This window comes from Urocitellus parryii, chromosome 3, assembly GCF_045843805.1.
Source record: "Urocitellus parryii isolate mUroPar1 chromosome 3, mUroPar1.hap1, whole genome shotgun sequence".
NCBI lineage: Eukaryota > Metazoa > Chordata > Mammalia > Rodentia > Sciuridae > Urocitellus > Urocitellus parryii.
Genome location: NC_135533.1, coordinates 71,456,780 through 71,476,692, shown reverse-complemented (window position 1 = coordinate 71,476,692; position 19,913 = coordinate 71,456,780). Strand labels below are relative to the sequence as shown.

General features: G+C 36.8%; 1 protein-coding gene across 1 annotated transcript in view; it reads left to right on the top strand.

The window, feature by feature from the left end:
* The window catches only part of Dock4 (dedicator of cytokinesis 4), a 437,995-nt gene that overhangs the window by 354,889 nt on the left and 63,193 nt on the right, over positions 1-19,913 (top strand). Inside the window, exons 28-30 of the mRNA XM_026408408.2 lie at positions 7,846-7,921; positions 9,856-9,956; positions 10,367-10,425. Of these exons, the coding sequence (XP_026264193.1) occupies positions 7,846-7,921; positions 9,856-9,956; positions 10,367-10,425 (236 nt within the window). The remainder of the gene's footprint in view (positions 1-7,845; positions 7,922-9,855; positions 9,957-10,366; positions 10,426-19,913) is intronic.

Sequence of the window (19,913 nt, the reverse complement as noted above, 5' to 3'; positions counted from 1 at the left end):
TAAACTGAGTAGAAGCAAATTGCAGGAACTAGATCTACATCTCTGAAGCTGACTACCTTTTTTCCCACAGTATTAACTTTCTTAGACAAACATTGGATCAGGGCTTCTGAGAGAGACATTCAAATGCAAACTTCCGATTTTATTAACCCATTTGTGTGCTTAGAATGTGGCCAACTGATAGCAGCTAGCTGGGAAGTCAGTTGCCCTTTCCTTAAACTCATCTGAATGACTCATCCCTCAGGTGTTGGCCCCATTTCCCCATGTTTTCAAGTAAATGCCTTTAATTTTCATCCACAGCTGTGTTGTCCCAAATCTTATAGGTTTCCTGCTTTATGTGAAGTCCTGAGACCAAACACCTGGTGATTTCTATGGTTTTTGTTTATTTCCACCTAAATATCTAAAATTGTGTAGCACAGGAAGTGTGTCCAGTCTAAATTCCATAAGGACAAGACATTTCCTCTTTCTTGCATGCTGCAAAGCTACTTTGTGCCCACTGTTAAATTCTTAGTAGATGTTTTGGTTGAGGATAACCACTCAATCTGAAAAAGAAGGAACATAAGGAACATGAATACCAAAAATACAGGACACTTTGAGAGCTGTGTCTCTCCACCCCCTTCCCGTCCACATTGTGAAATGAAGTACAAAAATAAAGTCACAGCTTCATGCATATTTTCAAGGAGATAAATCTTGCAACACACTTGCCTGCTAAGGACAGTAAAAACTTTCTCACCCTTCGCATCCAATTTCAGATCCTCACTTTGTTTGTCTTATATGCAGGTTGGCCTCAAACATGTCTTACATGAACCAATTTGGGTTTCCAACAGGTGTATCTAGCAAATAAATAATTTGTTAAATCATGGATTCTTAGCAGAGGTCATCCATTCATTCACTGACCTATCTATGCAGCAGGTTCCCCTGCCCCAGTGCCCAATGTGTAAAATAAACACTGTAAAGCTAAAAAGCATATGTCTCTGAGTGTGTTTATGAAAGGAACTTTGTTCTGGACTGGAAGGGAAGGGACATTCATGAAGAAGTGAAACTTGAGCTGAAAGCTAAAGGAAGAGGTAGCAGGCAAACAGTGAAGGAAGAATGTGTAGGAATTGTACGTAGAAAAGACCCCGTGGTCAGAGGGAACAAGGCTCACTCCAAGAACTGAAAGACTGTTAGTATGGGGAGGTATCCACTCCAATTGAAAGGAGAAGACAGGGCCCAGATATTAGTAGATACAGAGAACTGTCAGCACAGGAGAAACCAGGAAGCAACAGATATGAGTTTGCTGCAGCCATCCAGTTAAGAAAAAATGGTGGTTTGGCCATTGCCGCAGTCTGGCTGGGCACAAAATCATGAGCCACTCACAGCCTTGTAGATTCAAACAGCAATTCTTTATTCCCGAACTCTCACCGGCACTCTACATGCACGTTCTGGGGAAAATCCACACCTCCACCAGGCTCTGCATCCCAAATACCCTCTGAATCCCGCGAGAACTCAAGGGGAACTCAAGGAGTGGGCGCTTGAGGCAGCAGGATACGCGCTATTCCCAGCAGGATCCACCTTAAACCTGGAACCGCCCTAATCCAGCAGGATCCTCCTTAAACCCGGATCCACCCTGGTCCTTGAGCAGGGTCACCTTTCTCAAACATTCATGCAATATCACTGCAAATGACCTGGGTCCAAGGCAAGCCCATTTCCACAATGGAGAGTCTTCCCTCTAAGCAACATTGGGTAGGCTGACAAAGAAATTGCCATGCGTCATTCCTACTTGGCTATGGCTCTCAGCAGGCCATGTGATTAGCAAGGACTGTAGTGAGAAGGTTGATTTCAACCATAAGGATGGTGGAACTTGCAGATGAATTGATGTGCATGGGAGAAAGAAAACATGTCCTTGGAATTTTTTGGCCAGAGCAAAAGGAAAAATTGTGGTGCCATTCTCTTAGGTGAAAAATATGAAAGAGGAGTAGGTAAGGTGATGAATGAGGTGAAGAATTCTACATTGAACCTAAGTTCAAGATGTTGTTAGATATCCAGGTAGAGATGTAGAAGAGAAAGCTAACGTGTGCTTGGGTGGAGCTCAGGGGAGAGATTGCAGCTGAAGATGTACTTTGAGGGTCATCAGCATATGGCTAGGATTTGAAGCCATGGAACTGAATGAGAGCACACAGGAGGAAAGTGTAGACAGAAAAGGAAATGACTTAGGCGTGAGCCCTGGAGAGTACCAACATCTAGAGCTGTTGGGAGGTTGGGGGTGATGTGGACCAACAGCTAACCTTGGGATTTGGCAATGTAAATAAATACTGGTGACCTTGACAAGTGCTATTTCAGTGGCATGGTGGAGATGAAAGCCTGATTAGAGTGAATTCAAGAGTTGAGAGGCTGATAGCAGTAATTATAGGCAGCTCTTTAGAAGAACTTTGCTATAAAAAGGAATAAATGAAGCTATATCTGGAAGGATACATGAGGATCAGAATTCTTTTTTAAAATAGGGGATATTGTAGCATTTAGATTTACTAATAGGAATAGCCCAGTTAATACAGAAACACCTTTGGGTTAATGAGGGGAGTACAGTAGTATTGCTGTGTGTCTCTGTCCACAGTGTTCTCATACCTAAAAATAAATCCACTGTGCAAGCACGCAGTCAAGTTCAGCTGACATTGCTTCCTTCAGTAAGACTTTCTCATTGAAGGAAGCTTTCCACACTTAGAGTAGCACACAAAGAAAACTTACCTGGTACACACAACGAAAGCTGTGCTCAAACAAGGAGCATTGTCCATAGTTATAGGGTGGAAGGCAAAGGATGTGATAGGGACCCTGAAAAGTTGAACGGTGGAATAGATAATTCATTGGCCATCCACTGACACTGGATGTTGCCTCATTTTTGTTTTTCCTAAGGATAGTTATTCTTTAAGTGTAATAAACCTTATAAGTGAGAGAGGGAAGAATAAGATATTGATCTTTATCAAAACTATGTAATACAGTGAGAATTATATCTAACATAAATAGTTATTACAAACACTTTGGCATGAATTCCATGCACATCGAATCTCCCAGTGAAGTAGAGAGAATGGAAACCTAAAGGAAAGGCTTTCTTAAGGCTTTGGCCTAGTATGTCCAAATAAAGACTGTTGCCACGTGACTGATTTTCTACCAGTGCATCCTAGTGGAGTTTGCAGATCACTACAGTCTTTCCTAATTCTCTTTGCCTCTTCCACACTGCATGCTTCATGGATTGGCTTCATGGATTGGAAACAAAGTCACTAGTTTCTCCCTTCCCAGCTTTGCCTGAGGCTGTGCCCTCCTCTCATGAGCTTTGCCTAATTTCAGTGTGTCCTTTAAAATATCTGATATATCAAACATTTTACAGAGTTCACATTTTAAGATTACCTAATCTGGTAAATCAGTATAATAAACCATAGATTCAAATGTAGTGAGGAGGCTTCAGTCATTCAACCAACAATTATTAGCCTAGGCCCATGGCAATTCAGTGGGAAACAAGGCCAAATTCCCCAGATGTCTTTGTTCTCTACATTCTGATCCTTCTGTATCTTCTGTCTGTATAGCATTCCTCTAAATGGGAAAGGATGACCACAGGCATCAGAATCACCTGGCCAGGCCCCATCGTAAACCCACTGCTCAGAGGTGGTGTGAGACCCTGAAGTTTCTTTGCAACTTTCTCATGTATGCCGCAGTTTGAGAACTGCTGTCTCCCATGAATTCCCTTGGTGACTGTCCAAGATTTTCCTCTGCCCTCAGTGTCTGTGTTGATTGCTGCTGCCCTCAATTAAGGTGCCAGATTGTAATGAAGCCATATTCTAGATTTAGGTTTTCTTAGGTTTTTACTGTGTAAGCATCAACATTGCTAATACGCACTTCATCCATAAGGTGTTTCTCTAAGTCCATATATGATTTTTGGCAATGGGCTTGGGCTTGAGGAGATTACCAGGATGCAATAGCTTTCAAAAGGATAAATTATAGGAGATTAGTTTTCTCTAGGGAAGGTGGGAGTGGGTGGTTGAAGATAATTCCTAAATCACAGAATGAGATGACAACTGGAAAATCTTGAAGCAGTAACTTATTTCCTGTGTATCAATTCCTCTTTCCTGTATAGATTTTATCATTCTGCATCCACAAATTGTGGTTCTCAGAAGTGATTCTTGTGCCTGTGTTTCTGTGGAAGAAATCAGTCATTTGATCATTTGTGGGAGCAGATTGCAAACTATTCTTGGCTATTGAGTTGGACCACCAAGATTTGAAATAATCCCATATTCAGAAACTGAGTCATGAGTAAAAAAATAAATAAAACCAGAGGAGCCACATGGTTCTAGATTTATTAGAAAAAGTCAATTAAAAAAATAACTTCCCTCACCTGACTCCACAGTTACTCAGCACAATGAAGGAGGAAAGCTGTATGAATACTTGCAACTGGCTTAGAGACCTGGCTGCTAGGAAGCTGTATTTCCATACTGAGTTACCATGGAAAGCTCTGGAAGCTACCTATGGAACTTGGGCTGAAATTTATAGGCATAAATGAGAATCTTTTGAAGTAGAGTCATTTTAAGATCTTTCTAGCCCTGAGAAGTCTTACTTTTGGATGCCTATTAAACTACATGCCACAGTAGATATTTTTGCTGAAGAAAAATATTAAAATCACTTTTTACATTTATCTCTTAAATTTTGGCCTAGGAGGCAATCACTTAATTTTGATTGGCTATGATTTCTTAGCACTTATGCAAATTTGAGGATTCTTATGAAATGTTAAAAGGTGACCTGTAATTTTTAAAATAGTAAAAATTGCATAAATATTAAATTAATGAAACTCATCAATATAGTCTATGGACATGTAATTAAACCCCCCTTTTTTAGTTTTTATTTCACAATTTGGTTCCATAACATTTTTCAGGTCTCAATATTTTCCAAAACTCATGAAAATCTTATAAGCCTAAGCCCCTTTGTGCTCAATGATAAAGATGCCCCAATAAGAGTCTAGAAATAAGGACTGCATGCTGCATTAAAGAGCCATAAGAATCTGCTAAAATTCTAGAAGTCAGGAGAATGCTGAAGCAGAATTTTTTGGAATATTTTTCTGATTCAGGCCTCTCTAGAGCCTTGTTCTTCAAAGGCTGAGTTAGGGACCAACAGCATCAGCATTACCTGGAGCTTGTTAGAGACACAGAATCACAAGTCCCACTCCAGGATGGGTGACTCATAATCTGCATCTTAACTAGGACATCAGGCACCCACTAAAGTTTGAGAAATGCTGCTCTAGTCTAAAACAGTGGTTGTCAGCTCTGGATTCACAAAGGAATTATCTGGCAAACCTTTGTACCCCAGACAAATCATTTTAGAATCTCTGGCTAAAGGTATTATCCAGACATCTGTATTTTTTTTTCAGTTGTAGATAAATGCCATACCTTTATTTATTTTATTTGATGCTGAGGATTGACCCCAGTACCTCACATATGTGAGGCAAGCACTCCACCACTGAGCCACAACCCCAGCCCAGACATCTGTATTTTGAAGCTCAGGTGATTCCAATTCACAGTCCAGATTGAGACACACTGTATCATAGCAATACCAAAGAGTTTCCATGTTGTTTACCAGTAAGTGCTACAGTTCAGGAAGCCATGGACATTGTTTATTTGGGACCCAGCATATACATAACAATTTGGTAACACTTGCATGGAATAAGATCTCTTGGTTGAGTTTGTAAACTTATTTCCAGGACGTTAGGCCTAATTGGCTAAATCCCAGATATGTCATGTTTCACTAATACTCGAGGATATTATTTCTGAACAATAATCCAAGATTGAATTTTTGGACCAGAAGACAATTTGCTATGTCAGACTCTTGTAGTAGAACTATATGTATTTCTCTACTGAACTTCAAAGCAGAAAGTTTCTACTTATAGCCATGTTAAGGATACAAAATTTCAGTTTCTCTTTCTTTGTTTCTTTCTTTCATGCAAATCATGGAACCCAGGGCCTTGTGCATCCTAAGCACATGCTTTATCACTAAGCTATACTCTAAGTACCCACAAATTTTCTTCTTTAAACTTAGAATCCACACTTCTGCCACATAATAGGCAAAGAGCCACTTCCTTACCTGATAGCATTGTTGTTTTCTGGTTATTAAAATTTAGTTTCATAAAGTAAAATTTGAGTAAAATACTTTGGGAACCTCAGTGATTTCTTCAGTTTCATTATTGGTGTTGCCAGTGTCTATGGAAAATTGTCACTTTCACAAATTTCACAAATTTGCAGGCAATTTGTCTCTTTAATATGAAATTTACTGGTGATAGCTGCCACTTTGGGGGCTGAAGAAACCACAGAAATGGTTTCTTAGTCTTATCATAGATTTTTCTTTATTATCTCTCATACCAAGATTCATTCAGAGGTATAAATGACAACTAGGTAAGACAGTGTCTGTTCATGGTTGAGCATATGCCTGAGAAATGGTGATTTCCTCCTCTTTCCCTTTCTTTAAATTGAACTTCCACATTCAACCATCCAACCCCTTAGCTTATTATAATGTTTCCGTACCCCACAAGAAAGATCTAATAGTGAGCCAGGCTTGGTGGCATACCTGCAATCCCAGAAGCTCAGGAGGCTGAGGCAGGAAGATAGTAAGTTCAAAGCCAGCCTCAGCAACTTAGCAAGGGCTTAAGCAACTTATCAAGACCCTGTCTCTAAATAAAACATAAAAAGGGGCTGGGGATGTGACTCAGTGGTTAAATGCCCTTTAGTTTAATCCTAGGTACAAAAAAGAAAAAGATCAAATAATAAATTTTCTAGCAGATAATAATGAACATTCATGTCTTTCAAAGACTATAAATGTTATTAGTAAATATTCTTCTAATCTATATGAGTACCAAGGTGTAAACTTGATGGGGTGCCATTTTGTTTCATTCTACCTAGGGTCTTGTAGCCATCTCCTTTGATTCTAAATGCTATAATGAGAATTTGGGCCTTATCACATCATAATACTGTGTTGTGTATGCATCTCAGAAGAAGCCAAAGAAGTTTTAAATATCCACCATTTCTGTGTTTTTCCTTAATTTATATTATTTCAGTATAATGCTGTATCTAACATTTAATTAACCTGTTGAAAACACAATTCAATTTTGAATAAATACTTTTTTGGCTATAAAAATGTGCAGATTTTGAACAAATTATGGAACTTTAGAACTAGGCAAGACAGTTCACCAAATCCTTTATTAATCTCCCAGCAAGATACATATGCTGTATATGACCCCTAGGTTAGGCTTTCTTCGATTTCTCCTGTATTAGAAATACTCCTTTCTCTGAGTAGCTCTAATATTATCAGCTTTACACAGTTTAGTCCTGGATTACAGACAATTTTATAATTATTGGAAGTCTTATTGCCCTGAGAGTGAAACTGCCTTTTATAGTTCTTGTATAACCTCTAACACTTTAAATGGGGCACAGCAAAAAAAAAAAAAAAAAAAAAAAAAAAAGTCATCTAATAAATTCATCATATATTTTATCATTTCATTTTTAGGTTCCATTTCTTTCATGATAATCAAAAGGAATGTTAGGTTTCCATTAAGTCATTTTGCCTTGTTCAAAAATTAACAAAAATATTATAAGACATTGTGATATTAATGTGTTTCTGTTTGGAATTCCTGAATCTTCTTGTGTATTGCTTTACAAGGAAACTAACTTCAGTGATAGATTTTTTCCTTCTGCCTGATGTCTCTTTTGTGAATTATCTGACACCCACATGTTTACTGAAGGAGCTTTTCTTTTATCTTAGTTACTTTTTATTCTTACGTCTAATTGATTTTTACTAAAATGAAGTTTTCAACTTATAATTTATTCTTTTTCTCACTAGTGTGATTATTACAACAGTTCTATACCTCTCAGATGCACTTCGCAAGAACTTCTTAAATGAAAACTTTGATTATAAAGTAAGTATCCATTTAGATGACTGTCTCACTTGGGCTAAAAGATTTGTATTGCATTTTAGTAGATTAACTAATATATTTCCTTGCCCTATATTAATTTTAACTGTGAATAGTATTAGAACACTTTCATTTTATTTGCACACAAGCAGAGCTATAATAATGCTTATCAGCTTGATGGAGATCAATAGTACTTAAAAGAAGATAGATCTTTATTGTTGGTATACGTAATAATTCTTGCTCTTTTCTGTATGATTTAGTTGTATAACAAAGAAGAATTAGAACATAATGTTTTCAAGAATTTTTTTAAAAGTAGTTTATATGAGGAAAAAAATTACGAAGTAAATGCTTGATTTCCTTACTCCTCTAGCTTCCTATGTTTTAGAATTAATCAATGAAAAAATAAGAAATATTTCTAAAAACTGTTTTTCAGGCAGAACTCTCTGTATACTATAATATGAAGTGATAGACCTAGGTGCCTAAAAATTCTTGATTCCTATTTTTTTCAAATGGCAAACAAAGATAGGAATTTTCGATGGTGGATTCTCTTCTCAGTGTGGTTCTGTTTAAGCATCTCTGTGTCTTATCCTTTTTGAATAGCATTTTTCATAAATAAGCATTTAATAAAATGTCCCTTAATGGATAATTAAAAACTATCAAAAAAGCACAAATACAATAAAAACCAATGGGATTTGAATAATTGCATATTTCTTTAAATCATTTCTCATAATAGTATGTCAGAATTTCAAAATCAGAGTTCTAGTTTTCTATATTTTTATCTTCTATTTCATTCTTACAACTACCCTTTTTGGATGCATTCCAAATTTGGCATATGTTCTTAATTGTTTCTTTGGATAAATACTTATTAGTGGAATTGTTGAGTTAAAGGTTGAGCCAGTTGTATTTGATTACCTATTTTCCTAAGTCTACCCAACACTAGAAGAGGCAGCTTTTTCCAACAGTTAGATAAGGGGACCATCTTTTTTGCTTTAATTTGCAATTTCTTACTAGTTATTAGTTATTCACTAGTTACTAGTTATTGATTGAAGTTCATATTTTGTGAATTTTCTGTTCTTGACTTTTGTTTATGGTTTTCCCTGCGTTGGTTTGTTTGGAGATGGGGTTTCACTGTATTTCCCAAGCTGGGATCATATTTATGATCCTCCCACCTCAGACTCCCAAAGTATCTGGAATTGCAGATGTGTATTATTGTGCTCAGCTTGGGGCTTTATCATATTCTTTTTTATTTGTCAGAACTCTTTACATATTACAGATAGTCTTTCCCATATTTCTTATAGCTCATTGTCTATAATTTTACATGGCATCAATTAAGACATAGTTTTTTTCATTAGAAGTTCTACACATTTTTAATGTTTATTTCAGGAAATTATACTCTGATCTATTTCTTATTCTGTATTTGGTATAAGAAAATATGGACTCAAAAGATTTTCTGGGCAGGGAATTTTTAAGTATTGCCTGAATTGAAAGCAATTAGCATATCCAAAGAAGCATATGCATTTTTTAAAGTTCTACATTAAAAGTAGTTCCAAGACTGAATTCATATAGGAATAAAGTAACCCATCTTATATCTCTGCCTCACAGGAGATACAGAAATAAGAGAAACAAAACATCTTTCATTTAGCACCTACTCAAGAGCTTATGGAACTTGGGATATAGCTTTGAAGCAATATCTAAGTAGACATTATTTATGTGTTTACTTCTTTTTATAGAAAATTTAAAGCATAGATTTATAAAGAATAGAAAATAGTATCATAAGCCTCCATGTATTCATTTCCACCCTTAACTGTTATCAAGTTGAATCTTATTTCAACTCTACCCCCAACCATTTGCCACTTCTGAAGTAAATCCAAGATATTGTGTCACTTCACCTACAAAGATTTTTGTAACAATAGTATTTAAATATCTTGCTCTTATTTTAGATCTGGGATTCCTACTTTTACCTTGCAGTCATTTTTATAAACCAGTTGTGTCTGCAGTTGGAGATGTTTGCACCTTCCAAAAAGAAAAAGGTGTTAGAAAAGTAAGTACCACTATGTGTTCAGGTGGGAATGTTAACTTCTAGAAGGTGCTTGTTCCAAATGGCTCACGAACCAAAAGGTCCATAACTAGAAATCACAAGTGGGATAGCAGTAACCAAAAGGGCAATAAGCAATTTCTTAGGGAAATTTCAATATTTTGAACTTATTTATACATTTTTATCCCAAGTCTTTCAGGATTCAAAATTATTATAGCATCAAAAAATATGAAACAGATTCATTTTATTGAAATATTTGTGTAAAGAATTGATTTAGAGACATAAAGACATGTACATTAGACATGTTTAATTAAAAACGTCTTGCCTTTTAATTGAGAATGAGAGATTGTATTCTACAGAAACACAAATACTTTGTTCTGGAGGTTCTGTGTCAGGATTGCTTTTTTCTATTTCAGGTACGGTGACATGCGGGTGACAATGGGTTGTGAGATTTTCAGCATGTGGCAGAACCTAGGTAAGTGATGAAAAGAGAAACCTCTACCATTGCACAGCTTATCATTGTACTTTCAAGCATACAAAGGAAGAAGGAAATTTACCAATGACAGCATTTGAAATCAAGTGTTGAAATCAATAAGAATATCTATGGGAAGTCATTGGCATTTTGACAGTGAGTAAAGTTACAACTAATTCTTTAAATTGGTGTCTGAAAAATCACCTTTCCTTTATGTGTTTCATTATTAATTAATGGTAAATTTTAGAATCTAGCATTACTCCAGCATTACATACCCATTATTTCTAGCAATGAGCTAGAGGGTAATTGGAGACTATAACTACTCAAAATGTCTAGAAGTCTAAATTGAGGCTATGAATCATCATAAATTTAGATTAAATTTCATGAAACATTGACTTAAACATCATCACTCTAAAACCCTTCAGACCATTGACCTGTGTCATAAAGAGTATAGCCAAAGGACTTTAAAAGCAGCTGTGGTTGCTAAGAGACTGTTAGATCCAATTTTGTTAAATCTGCCACAGCAGATAGAGCATATTATTCCAGCAAATTGATGGCATAGATCTGGTTGCACAAAAAAGAGTAATATTTTGGAAACAAATTGATTTAAAAGTCATTGACATCATTCTACAGATTTGTAACATTTAATTTGGTATGTTAACTATATAAGTTTCTAGTATTCATTAACAGTTATTGCATTTTAATTCCTCCTTGTGATTTATTAAAATGATTGACCTATTTAAATTGAATATATAATGATCTGAGCATACCTTCTTTCTTGGGCTCATCCAATAACAATTTGGAAATGGCAGAATTTGCTTTCTGAAAGTGAAAATAGAACCATCATCATTTTGCTTGAATTATTACAGAGTGATTTTTGACTAGAATATGTTTGTCCCTCAAATACACATAACAGTTTGAGGGTGCCTCATTATATATAATTGAGCCCTGTGTTCAGTGCTTGGTGGTGATTTCAGTAAAATGAATGAATGAATGAATGAATGAATGAATGAATGAATGAACAAACGAACGAACGAACGAACGAACGAACAGATAAATAATACAAAAAAGGAAGTTATCATCTTCAAAATAACCTCCAACTATGAAAGGCCAGCCAGAATAAATCATGATCTGTCTTTAGATTCACTTCAAAATTAGCATTAAATGTTTGTGTTACTTGAAGAATGCTCCTCTTAGTCTTCATATTTGGTTGATTGTGTCCTTGTTTTTTCAAAAGCAGATCATGGACCTTATAAATCTATATTACAATTAGCATTAATTAAGCAAGCTAATTTCCAAAGTATTTTGCACTGAGGTGTTTAAAGAGAGTCATGATTATTTAGCTCTTTTCCTAGCCAATTATAAGATATAAGACATATTTGGTTTGTTACTAAAATATTAGGAAACATGGAAGGCTTTCTCTTTTGGATAAATCTGAGCATTACTGTGTGTAATGATTTCCACATAAATCTTTTGTCTGGGCCAGGATAGCTATGCACTGAGGCTTATGTCCCTTGGTCTGCAAAATTAAGCAGGCATACAAATTTTTTTTCTCTGTTTTGTCTTTGTTCCAAAACAAAAATATTTCTGCCTCCATTTTTTATGTTAAATTATTCTCTGTTTTTCTGAGAAATCTAGAGATGGTAGAAAGTCTCTTAAGCACATAGAGTTCATCATGCAGTATCTTTAGAACATTGCTACTCAAAAGTGGACCAGCAGCATCAGTCTCACCTGAAAGCTTATAAGAAATACAAATTGTCTGGTTCCACCACAGACCTACTGAGATAGAATCTTTGGGAGACCACCCAGAAATCTTAGTTTTAGCAAGTTTTCCAAGTATCTCTTACACACTTGACTAGAACCACCCTGCTTTATACACAATTACCCCCTTTCTCTGTTGTTAGAGCTCTAACGACTAGCTCTCTCATAGTCTAGAACTCTCTTAGAGAAGGTTCATTATATACACCTTTGAGTCCCCAGCATGATATAGTTCAAGAGTAGGGTGAGTATATATTTTCATTTCATTCCTTGGTTTCTGTATTATTTCCCAAGTTGTGTCCTAACTTTTCTGAAGCTTCCAAAACATGAAGTGAATTTTAAAGTTGCTAGTATATAACAGATAGAATTTGAATGTGTTCAAAAATATTAAAACCCCTTCTCCAGCATACATTTTTGCAAAATGATAAGAAAAATTAAATATTCAGTGAACTATTTAGACAATTTTATAAGCTTCATATTGGCTTATATTACTTAGGAATATCAAAATAAACTAGTTATGGTATGTTAGTTATAACAAAAATATATGAGATATAATTTATATGCCTATAAGAATGTCATATTTAATATTTGAATGCGAAAGAATTTATACATTTTCATGTTTTAATTTTACAGACCAGTAACTCATAAAGTATTGACTATGTGCAAGTTATTTGGGAAACAGGAAAGAGGGGTCTACAACTGTTAAAAACTTGCATTTTAAACTTTTTTCCGTTATATGTGGAACCAGAAGAAATCCTGATAAAGTTACTGTCTTTTAGTAAAGCTAGTAAGTTCGGGGGCTAGGGTTGTGGCTCAGCAGTAGAGCACTCACCTACCACGTGCAAGACCCTGGGTTCGATCCTCAGCACTACATAAAAATAAATAAGTGAAATAAAGGTATTGTGTCCAAATACAACTAAAAAATGAATATTAAAAAAAACAAAAACAAAAGCTAGTAAGTTTGTATGAGTTAATAAATTAACAGCCTCAGTACTTTTTAATAGATACAAAGAACATTTACTTTTAGAAAATAAGTTGAGCACAGGAAATGTCTGGTCTGACGAAATACACTTTTTACCACCTGAAAGGCTTTTGCTGGTTGATCTAATTTGGAAATACAATTTTACTGAGCAATATTTTAAAATCAGATTTTTGTCTTTGGGGTTTAGCTCAGATGTGTTGAATTCTTATATATGCTGGCAATGACTTGGCTTTTTCCCTAAAGTGCTCATAAATATAAAGTGGAGCAGATGTGGTGGCACACACCTATGTTCCCAGCAACTCAGGAAACTGAGGCAGGAGATTGCAAATTCAAGATGAACCTGGAAAACTTAGTGAGACCCTTTCTCAAAATTAAAAATAAAAAAGACTGGGGATGTGACTCAGTGATAAAGTGCCACTTGAATCAGTCCCCAGTACTGGCAGACATAAATAGAAAGCTGAAGGATGTTCAAATCTGGTCATTATATCCCCTAGAAAATAACCTGTGAGCAACTTTTCAACCTGTGAGACCTGGAACTACTTAAAATTTCCAGTTGTTGTTTTTAACCGTAGCCACCAAACTAGTAGACAAACTCAGTTGGGTGTGCTTGAAATATTTTGTAGTTCTAAACTTGTATAACAAGTTATCTGTAGTATTAAATGTTTTTATGACTATTTACATACAGAAAGTTTAAATTTCTTCCTGAATATTTGGACCCTTTAATTATTTATTAAGCCAACAAAAGCAGGCGACACAGGCTGCACCTTCTCTTCCTCTTTCATCTCAGTCTTGGAGCTTTTGAGCAGTCAGGGTCAAAAGTGCCCATTTTCGACTTTATGGGGGTGAATCAAAAGGTTCTGTTTTTTTATACTTCAGCCCAAGAATATGAGGCCTGGTTGGGGACATAGGAAGAAAACCAGAAGGTTTCTTGTGTATAGACAACCAGTGGTACCCCACAGGTAAACAAGGCAGGAATTTTTTTTTCCCCCTTAGGAGACAGCAGTGGTTCTTGGGGACAGAAAGGCTTTTGCTCTTCATTGAAACTTTGAATTATGCTCCTTGTCTCCATTGCATCTGGAGCACTCGACACAACAACATCATCCTATCACATGATTGAAATAATTTTTTAAGTATTTTTAATTGTAGTAAATTACACATAAAATTTGCCATCTTAACCATTTCCTAGTTCATTCCATGGTATTAAGGACATTCCCATTATAACACAATCACCTCCAACCACCACCCATTTACAGAATTCTTTTTGCTTGGCTAAACTGAAACTCTATACACATTAAACAATGACTCTTGGGTCCCCTTCCTCCCCAGCCCATTTTACTTTCTAGCTCTGAATTTGACTATTCTTAGTACTTTAAGTGGAATAATACAGTATTTGTCTTTTTGTGACTTTTGTTTCACTTAGCAGAATCCCTCAAGTTTCTTTCATGCTGTAATGTGTGTCCGAATTTCCTTCCCTTTTAAGGTTGAGTACTATTCTATTGTATGAATGTGCTGCATTCTCTTTATTCATTCATCCATCTTTGGATACATGATTGCTTCAACCTTTTGGCCATAGTGAATAAGGCTGCTATGAACATGGGTCTACAGGTATCTCCTTGAGACCCTGCTTTCAATTGTTTCAGGCATATGCCCAGAAGTAGAATTGCTGGATCATGTGATCATCATTCTATTTTTAACTCAACCATCTACCATATCATTTTCCATAACTGCTGCAGCATTTTACATTCCCACCAAAAGAGCATAAGGGTTCCATCCTCACCAACACTTGGCTGCTTTCTAAGGTTGTTGTTGTTCATAGTCAACATCCTCATGGGTATGAGGTGATATCAAAATATTTGTTTGGGTATAATAACTTATTTTTAAAGAATAAAGACCAACTAGTGATAAGTGAACACCTTTTCTTGACTATGCTGTTTCTCAGCATTTTCATTTTTCTAACTTGAAGGATTATAAATACTCTGTCAAGAGAAGGGGAAAATACAGATTTCCCCCCCCCAATTTTATCTGTTGGTATTTGTATTGGTATGAATAGTCTGCAGAGAGGTTAGACTTCACTACTGTGTCCCACCTTTGGCCCTCATCTTACTGCAAGGTTAAGTTTTTTCTCTATTTTTAAATGAACTCATATTCCTACTAAATATAAAGTGAGCTCTTTGTTCCACATTTGCAAACACAGCATCTTGTAACTGCTGTAGAAAAATCAATACTTCCCTAGCAGGCTGTTCTGTGTGCATAAATATAAAACTCCAACAGCCCAAGAAGCAGGTGCCCTAAATACTTCAAAACAAGACCATGTGGCTGACAACTTGAGATGGGGAAATAGACTAAATCTGTAGTTTAAAAAGAAATCATTTGAAGGAAATTTAGTTTGCTATTGCTATACAAAGCTCAAATTTTTGCTTTGCTGTTTCAGGAGGAATTAAATTTTCAATGGTTGTGGTGCATGTTCAGGTTTGCACAGATTCTGTGTTCCCAAAGTGTGTTTTCAGCAAATAAGACTATTCTTGTGCATTTCTGCACAATAATTTAAATGTAGGTGTGACTGTTCCATGACCTTATTCTCATATAAGACTACAGAATGTATTGTATGGGCCTTGTTTGGATTGTGTTTGAAATAAAATCATTATAGATGATGTCTTTTATGATGATCAGGCAAATTTTAACATAGACTGGGTTTTAAATTAACAAATGTTGTTTGTTTTGTTAGGCATGATAGAGACACTGTGATTCTGCAATCTTAAAATGTCCAGTTAACAATATTTATTGATATAACACAAGTAGAGTGATCTCTCAGACTTGCTTTAAAATGCTCTAGGAAAAAAATTATGTGGGATGTTAAATGAAATAAAACTAACAAAAATCTTGATATTGAAGCCAATTGATGGGTTTATGGGGATTTGTCTTTCTATTCTCTGTAATTTAGTGTACATCGATATTTGTTTTTAATTATTTTTTTGTAGTTGTAGATGGACAGCATGGCTTTATTTTTTTTGTGTGTTTATTTTTTATGTGGTACTTAGGATTGAACCCAGTGCCTCACATATGCTAGGCAAGTGCTCTGCCACTGAGCCCCAACATTGATATTTTTGAAAAGAAGAAAATTGGGTTGTAAAATGTCTATAAACATAAGAACGTTTTTTTAAAGAAGAGATTAAAAAATACTCAAGCAAACAGTGGTAAATAAAGTTCATGGCCTACTAATTATGATCTTCATTAGAGAGGGCAAAGAACACCAGACTTGAGAAAGATTTAAAACTAACGTAGTAGCTTTGAATCGCATTCTGCCCACTCAGGCCTGGGAGAACTAACTGGACTGGCAGGAATTTCAATTTATTTTGTATTTCTTCTCTTTTTCATTCTCCTTTCCACACACACACACCCAAAAACTATGCAGAGCTTTAGTGTCTTATCTAATGTTAAAGCAGCAGAGAGGTCTTCTGGGATAACTGGTCAAATGCTAAGATGTCTGTTTTAGTCAGATTTGTCACTGCTGTGACTAAACGAGTAATCAGAACAATTTTAGGGGAGGAAAAGATTATTTGGGTTTCAGAGGTCTCAGTCCATACTGGCTCCATTCCTCGGGGCTCAAGATGAGGCAGAATATCATGGCAGATGAATGTGAAGGAGGGAAGCAAAGATCAGGAAGCACAGAGGCTAAGCTCAGCTCACCAAATGTATACCACAAAGGCACGCTCCCAATGACCCACCTCATCCAACCACACCCCACCCACCTTCAGTTACCTCTTGGTTAATTCCTATCAGGGGAATAATTCACTGATTGGGTGAAGGCTCTCGTAACCCAATCATTTCACCTCTGAATGCTTCTGTATTGTTTTACACATGGGCTTTGGGGGGATACCTCACATCCACGCCATAACAGTGGCCTTTGTCCTGATGCACTTGGTTCCTTCAGTGTGATGACTCTTTGTGGCTAGACTTCAAGACCCTGCAGCCATTTCCTGGGGCACAATAGTGGGCCAGAGGTAAGACCTATAATTTCAGGATTTACCAGCCTTTGCCCTGACAGGAATATCCTTCCCTCTTTTTTTCTTTTTTCTTTTCCACTTAATAGGACATCTTGAATAAACAGTGAGTTTAAGCTTTTGCAAATGGCAATGAGAGTGATTGAGTTAAGGGCACTTCTGCTTTCTGCCGTGACAAAATAACTGAAGAAAGAATTTGCAAATGCTAGCTGCTAGTTGCCGGCTTGAAATGTATGTTTGAAGAGCGGGGTATAAATAGGGAGAATGATGAATTGCTATTTCATTGAGTAGGTTGATCTTGAAAGGATTCAACTTTTTTTTTCTTTTTTTGGAGGAAAGTATACAAAGTTACATTAATAAGGAAGTTGATTTCGAGGTGTTCTTGCTTTGATGAGGAAAATAAAGCAGTCTTTTGAGAAAGACAAGAGATTGCCTGAGTCAAAATTCAAAGTAGGAACACACAAGGAATAACCAGCCAGGTTTCTTCCTCACATATAATTGGTATGGATAAATAATTTATAGAGGGTGAAGTACAATGAAATTACTTTTGATGAAACCTCGAATGAGGAAGGGACTGTGTGACTTCGGTGATATAAAAGTAAAGGGACTTTCAGATGGGCAGAGGCCTGTGAGCTGTCCAAAGCCTCTTGTCTTTAATTCACTCTGAAACTAAACCCAAGGTAAAATCCATAAACTTCCCAATTGTGATAGAGAAACAACTCCCTGAAATCTCTGTGGAGTACCCAATCCCAATAATGGGGGATATAACAGATGCCCCAGGATGCTATGTCTATAATAACTAAATAAGAGGGCAGTTGCTAGTACAGATCACAAGGTCTTGGCCCATAGGACACTCAGGATGTGGAGCAGGGGTGAGGATATCCTTCCCTGAGTCAAGGCAGGTGTCTGAGAGTCCTGAGACAGCATCAGTAACTATCATTAGGAAGCTGATACAAAGCCCTCTAGGTATCTGCAAGATAAGAGGTAGTTCAGACCTGTGGCCTCTGTCAAGGGCACCCTTTCAGAGGGAATTCAAACTCAGAAAGGCATAGAGCCTCCCATTTTTTCCTGTTGCCATATTGATCCCTACAAGTGGACAAGATGCTGCTCAGAAGGGTTTTGACAAAAGGATTGGGTGATGACATTGTGCTGGTGTGTCAGAGCTCTTCTGATTGCATTTGACAAAGACAAAGCCCCAAATGCCCCCAGTTAAACTTGTGTTGAAGAAATGCATGGTACCGTATATCTGGAAAGCCTACAGGTAGATCTGGCTTCAGGCAAGATAGTTTTCTAGAGAGAACACTGGGGCTCACCATTTCCTAACTGTCCTTTGTTCCATGCACTGTGTTAATTCTCAAGCAGGCTGGCTCCATTCAGTGGGAAAGTGGCTTTTGTTGGCTTTTTAAAACAATTTTCTATTTCCTAAAAGCCCCATAGAGAAGTCTTTCAGGGTCACAAATTTGCCCTACTGGGTGATGTGTCCTTCATGAACAAATCCCTAGGTCCAGGAATTAACCTGTGACTTTGGACAAGACCCAGGTTATATGCCTTTCTGAGACCAGGATGGCAGAGTGAGTACTCCCTACTCCATATTCCCAGCCCATAGAATGACAGATGAACCATTTCCCCAAAGGGCAGGATGCTGGCCAATTGGCATGTCTGACTACCTCTTCCCTCCCACCAAGATTCTGGCTTAGTTTCTTTCTTGCCTTTGCCTTCAGACAACTTTATGAGGAAAAATAGGCAATTCCTACCAGCTCACCTTTTCTGTTTCTTTTTACTCTTTAATTCACGGTCACATTTTCCTTCACATTATTCTTCTGCCAAAACTAAAGGCCTGTGTTGAATCCACAAGATAGTGGTTACTAATTCAAACTAGAGCCAGCCTGCTTAGGTTCAGATGCTGGCCACCCTGATCACTAGCTGAGGAACTTTGGGCAAGTGGTTTAACTTCCCAGATTTTAGAGTTTCCTTCTCTGTAAGTGGGAGGTGGTAGTTCCTACTGCCTGGAGTTGTTATGGGGAATAAATGAAATTGTACATGCAAAGCAGCCCGAGCCCTGCCCGCCACATGTAAGTGCTTTCCAGTGTCAGCAGCTATTAGAAATAAGTCGCCACCTCTAATGCTTTTGCAGTCCACATCACCACTTTCCCATGTTCCCCTGCCTGCCTCTGCCCCGTCTCTCTTGTTGGCAACTCCTCTTGTCCTGGCCCTGGTGTGCTCAACTTCCTCTAAGCAGCCTTCTTCAATTTTCCCAGATAAGATGAATTGTGCCATCTTTTCCCCTCCTCTTCTATCCTTTGTCTGTCTGTCTGTCTGTCTGTCTCTCTCTCTCTCTCTCTTTATTATTTTAAAAAAATTATTAACATATATTAATTATACAACTTAATAGGTTTCACTGGAATATTTCCATATATGCATATACCATGCCTTGATCATGTCCTCTCTCCCTTCTACTTCCTCCCTCCAGGCCCTTTCCCATTGCCTAATAGTGCCTATTTTACTTTCACACCATCCTTTTCTTCCTTCTTTTTTAAGTTTTCACATTTAAGGGAAGATACGCAATGGTTATCTTTCTACGTGTGGCTTCTTTCACTTAAGATAATATTCTCTAGTTCCATCCATTTTCCTGCAAATGTCATGATTTCATTCTTTTTTTATGGCTGAATAATACACACATAGGTAGGTAGATATAGATAGATAGATAGATGATAGATGATAGATAGATAGATAGATAGATAGATAGATAG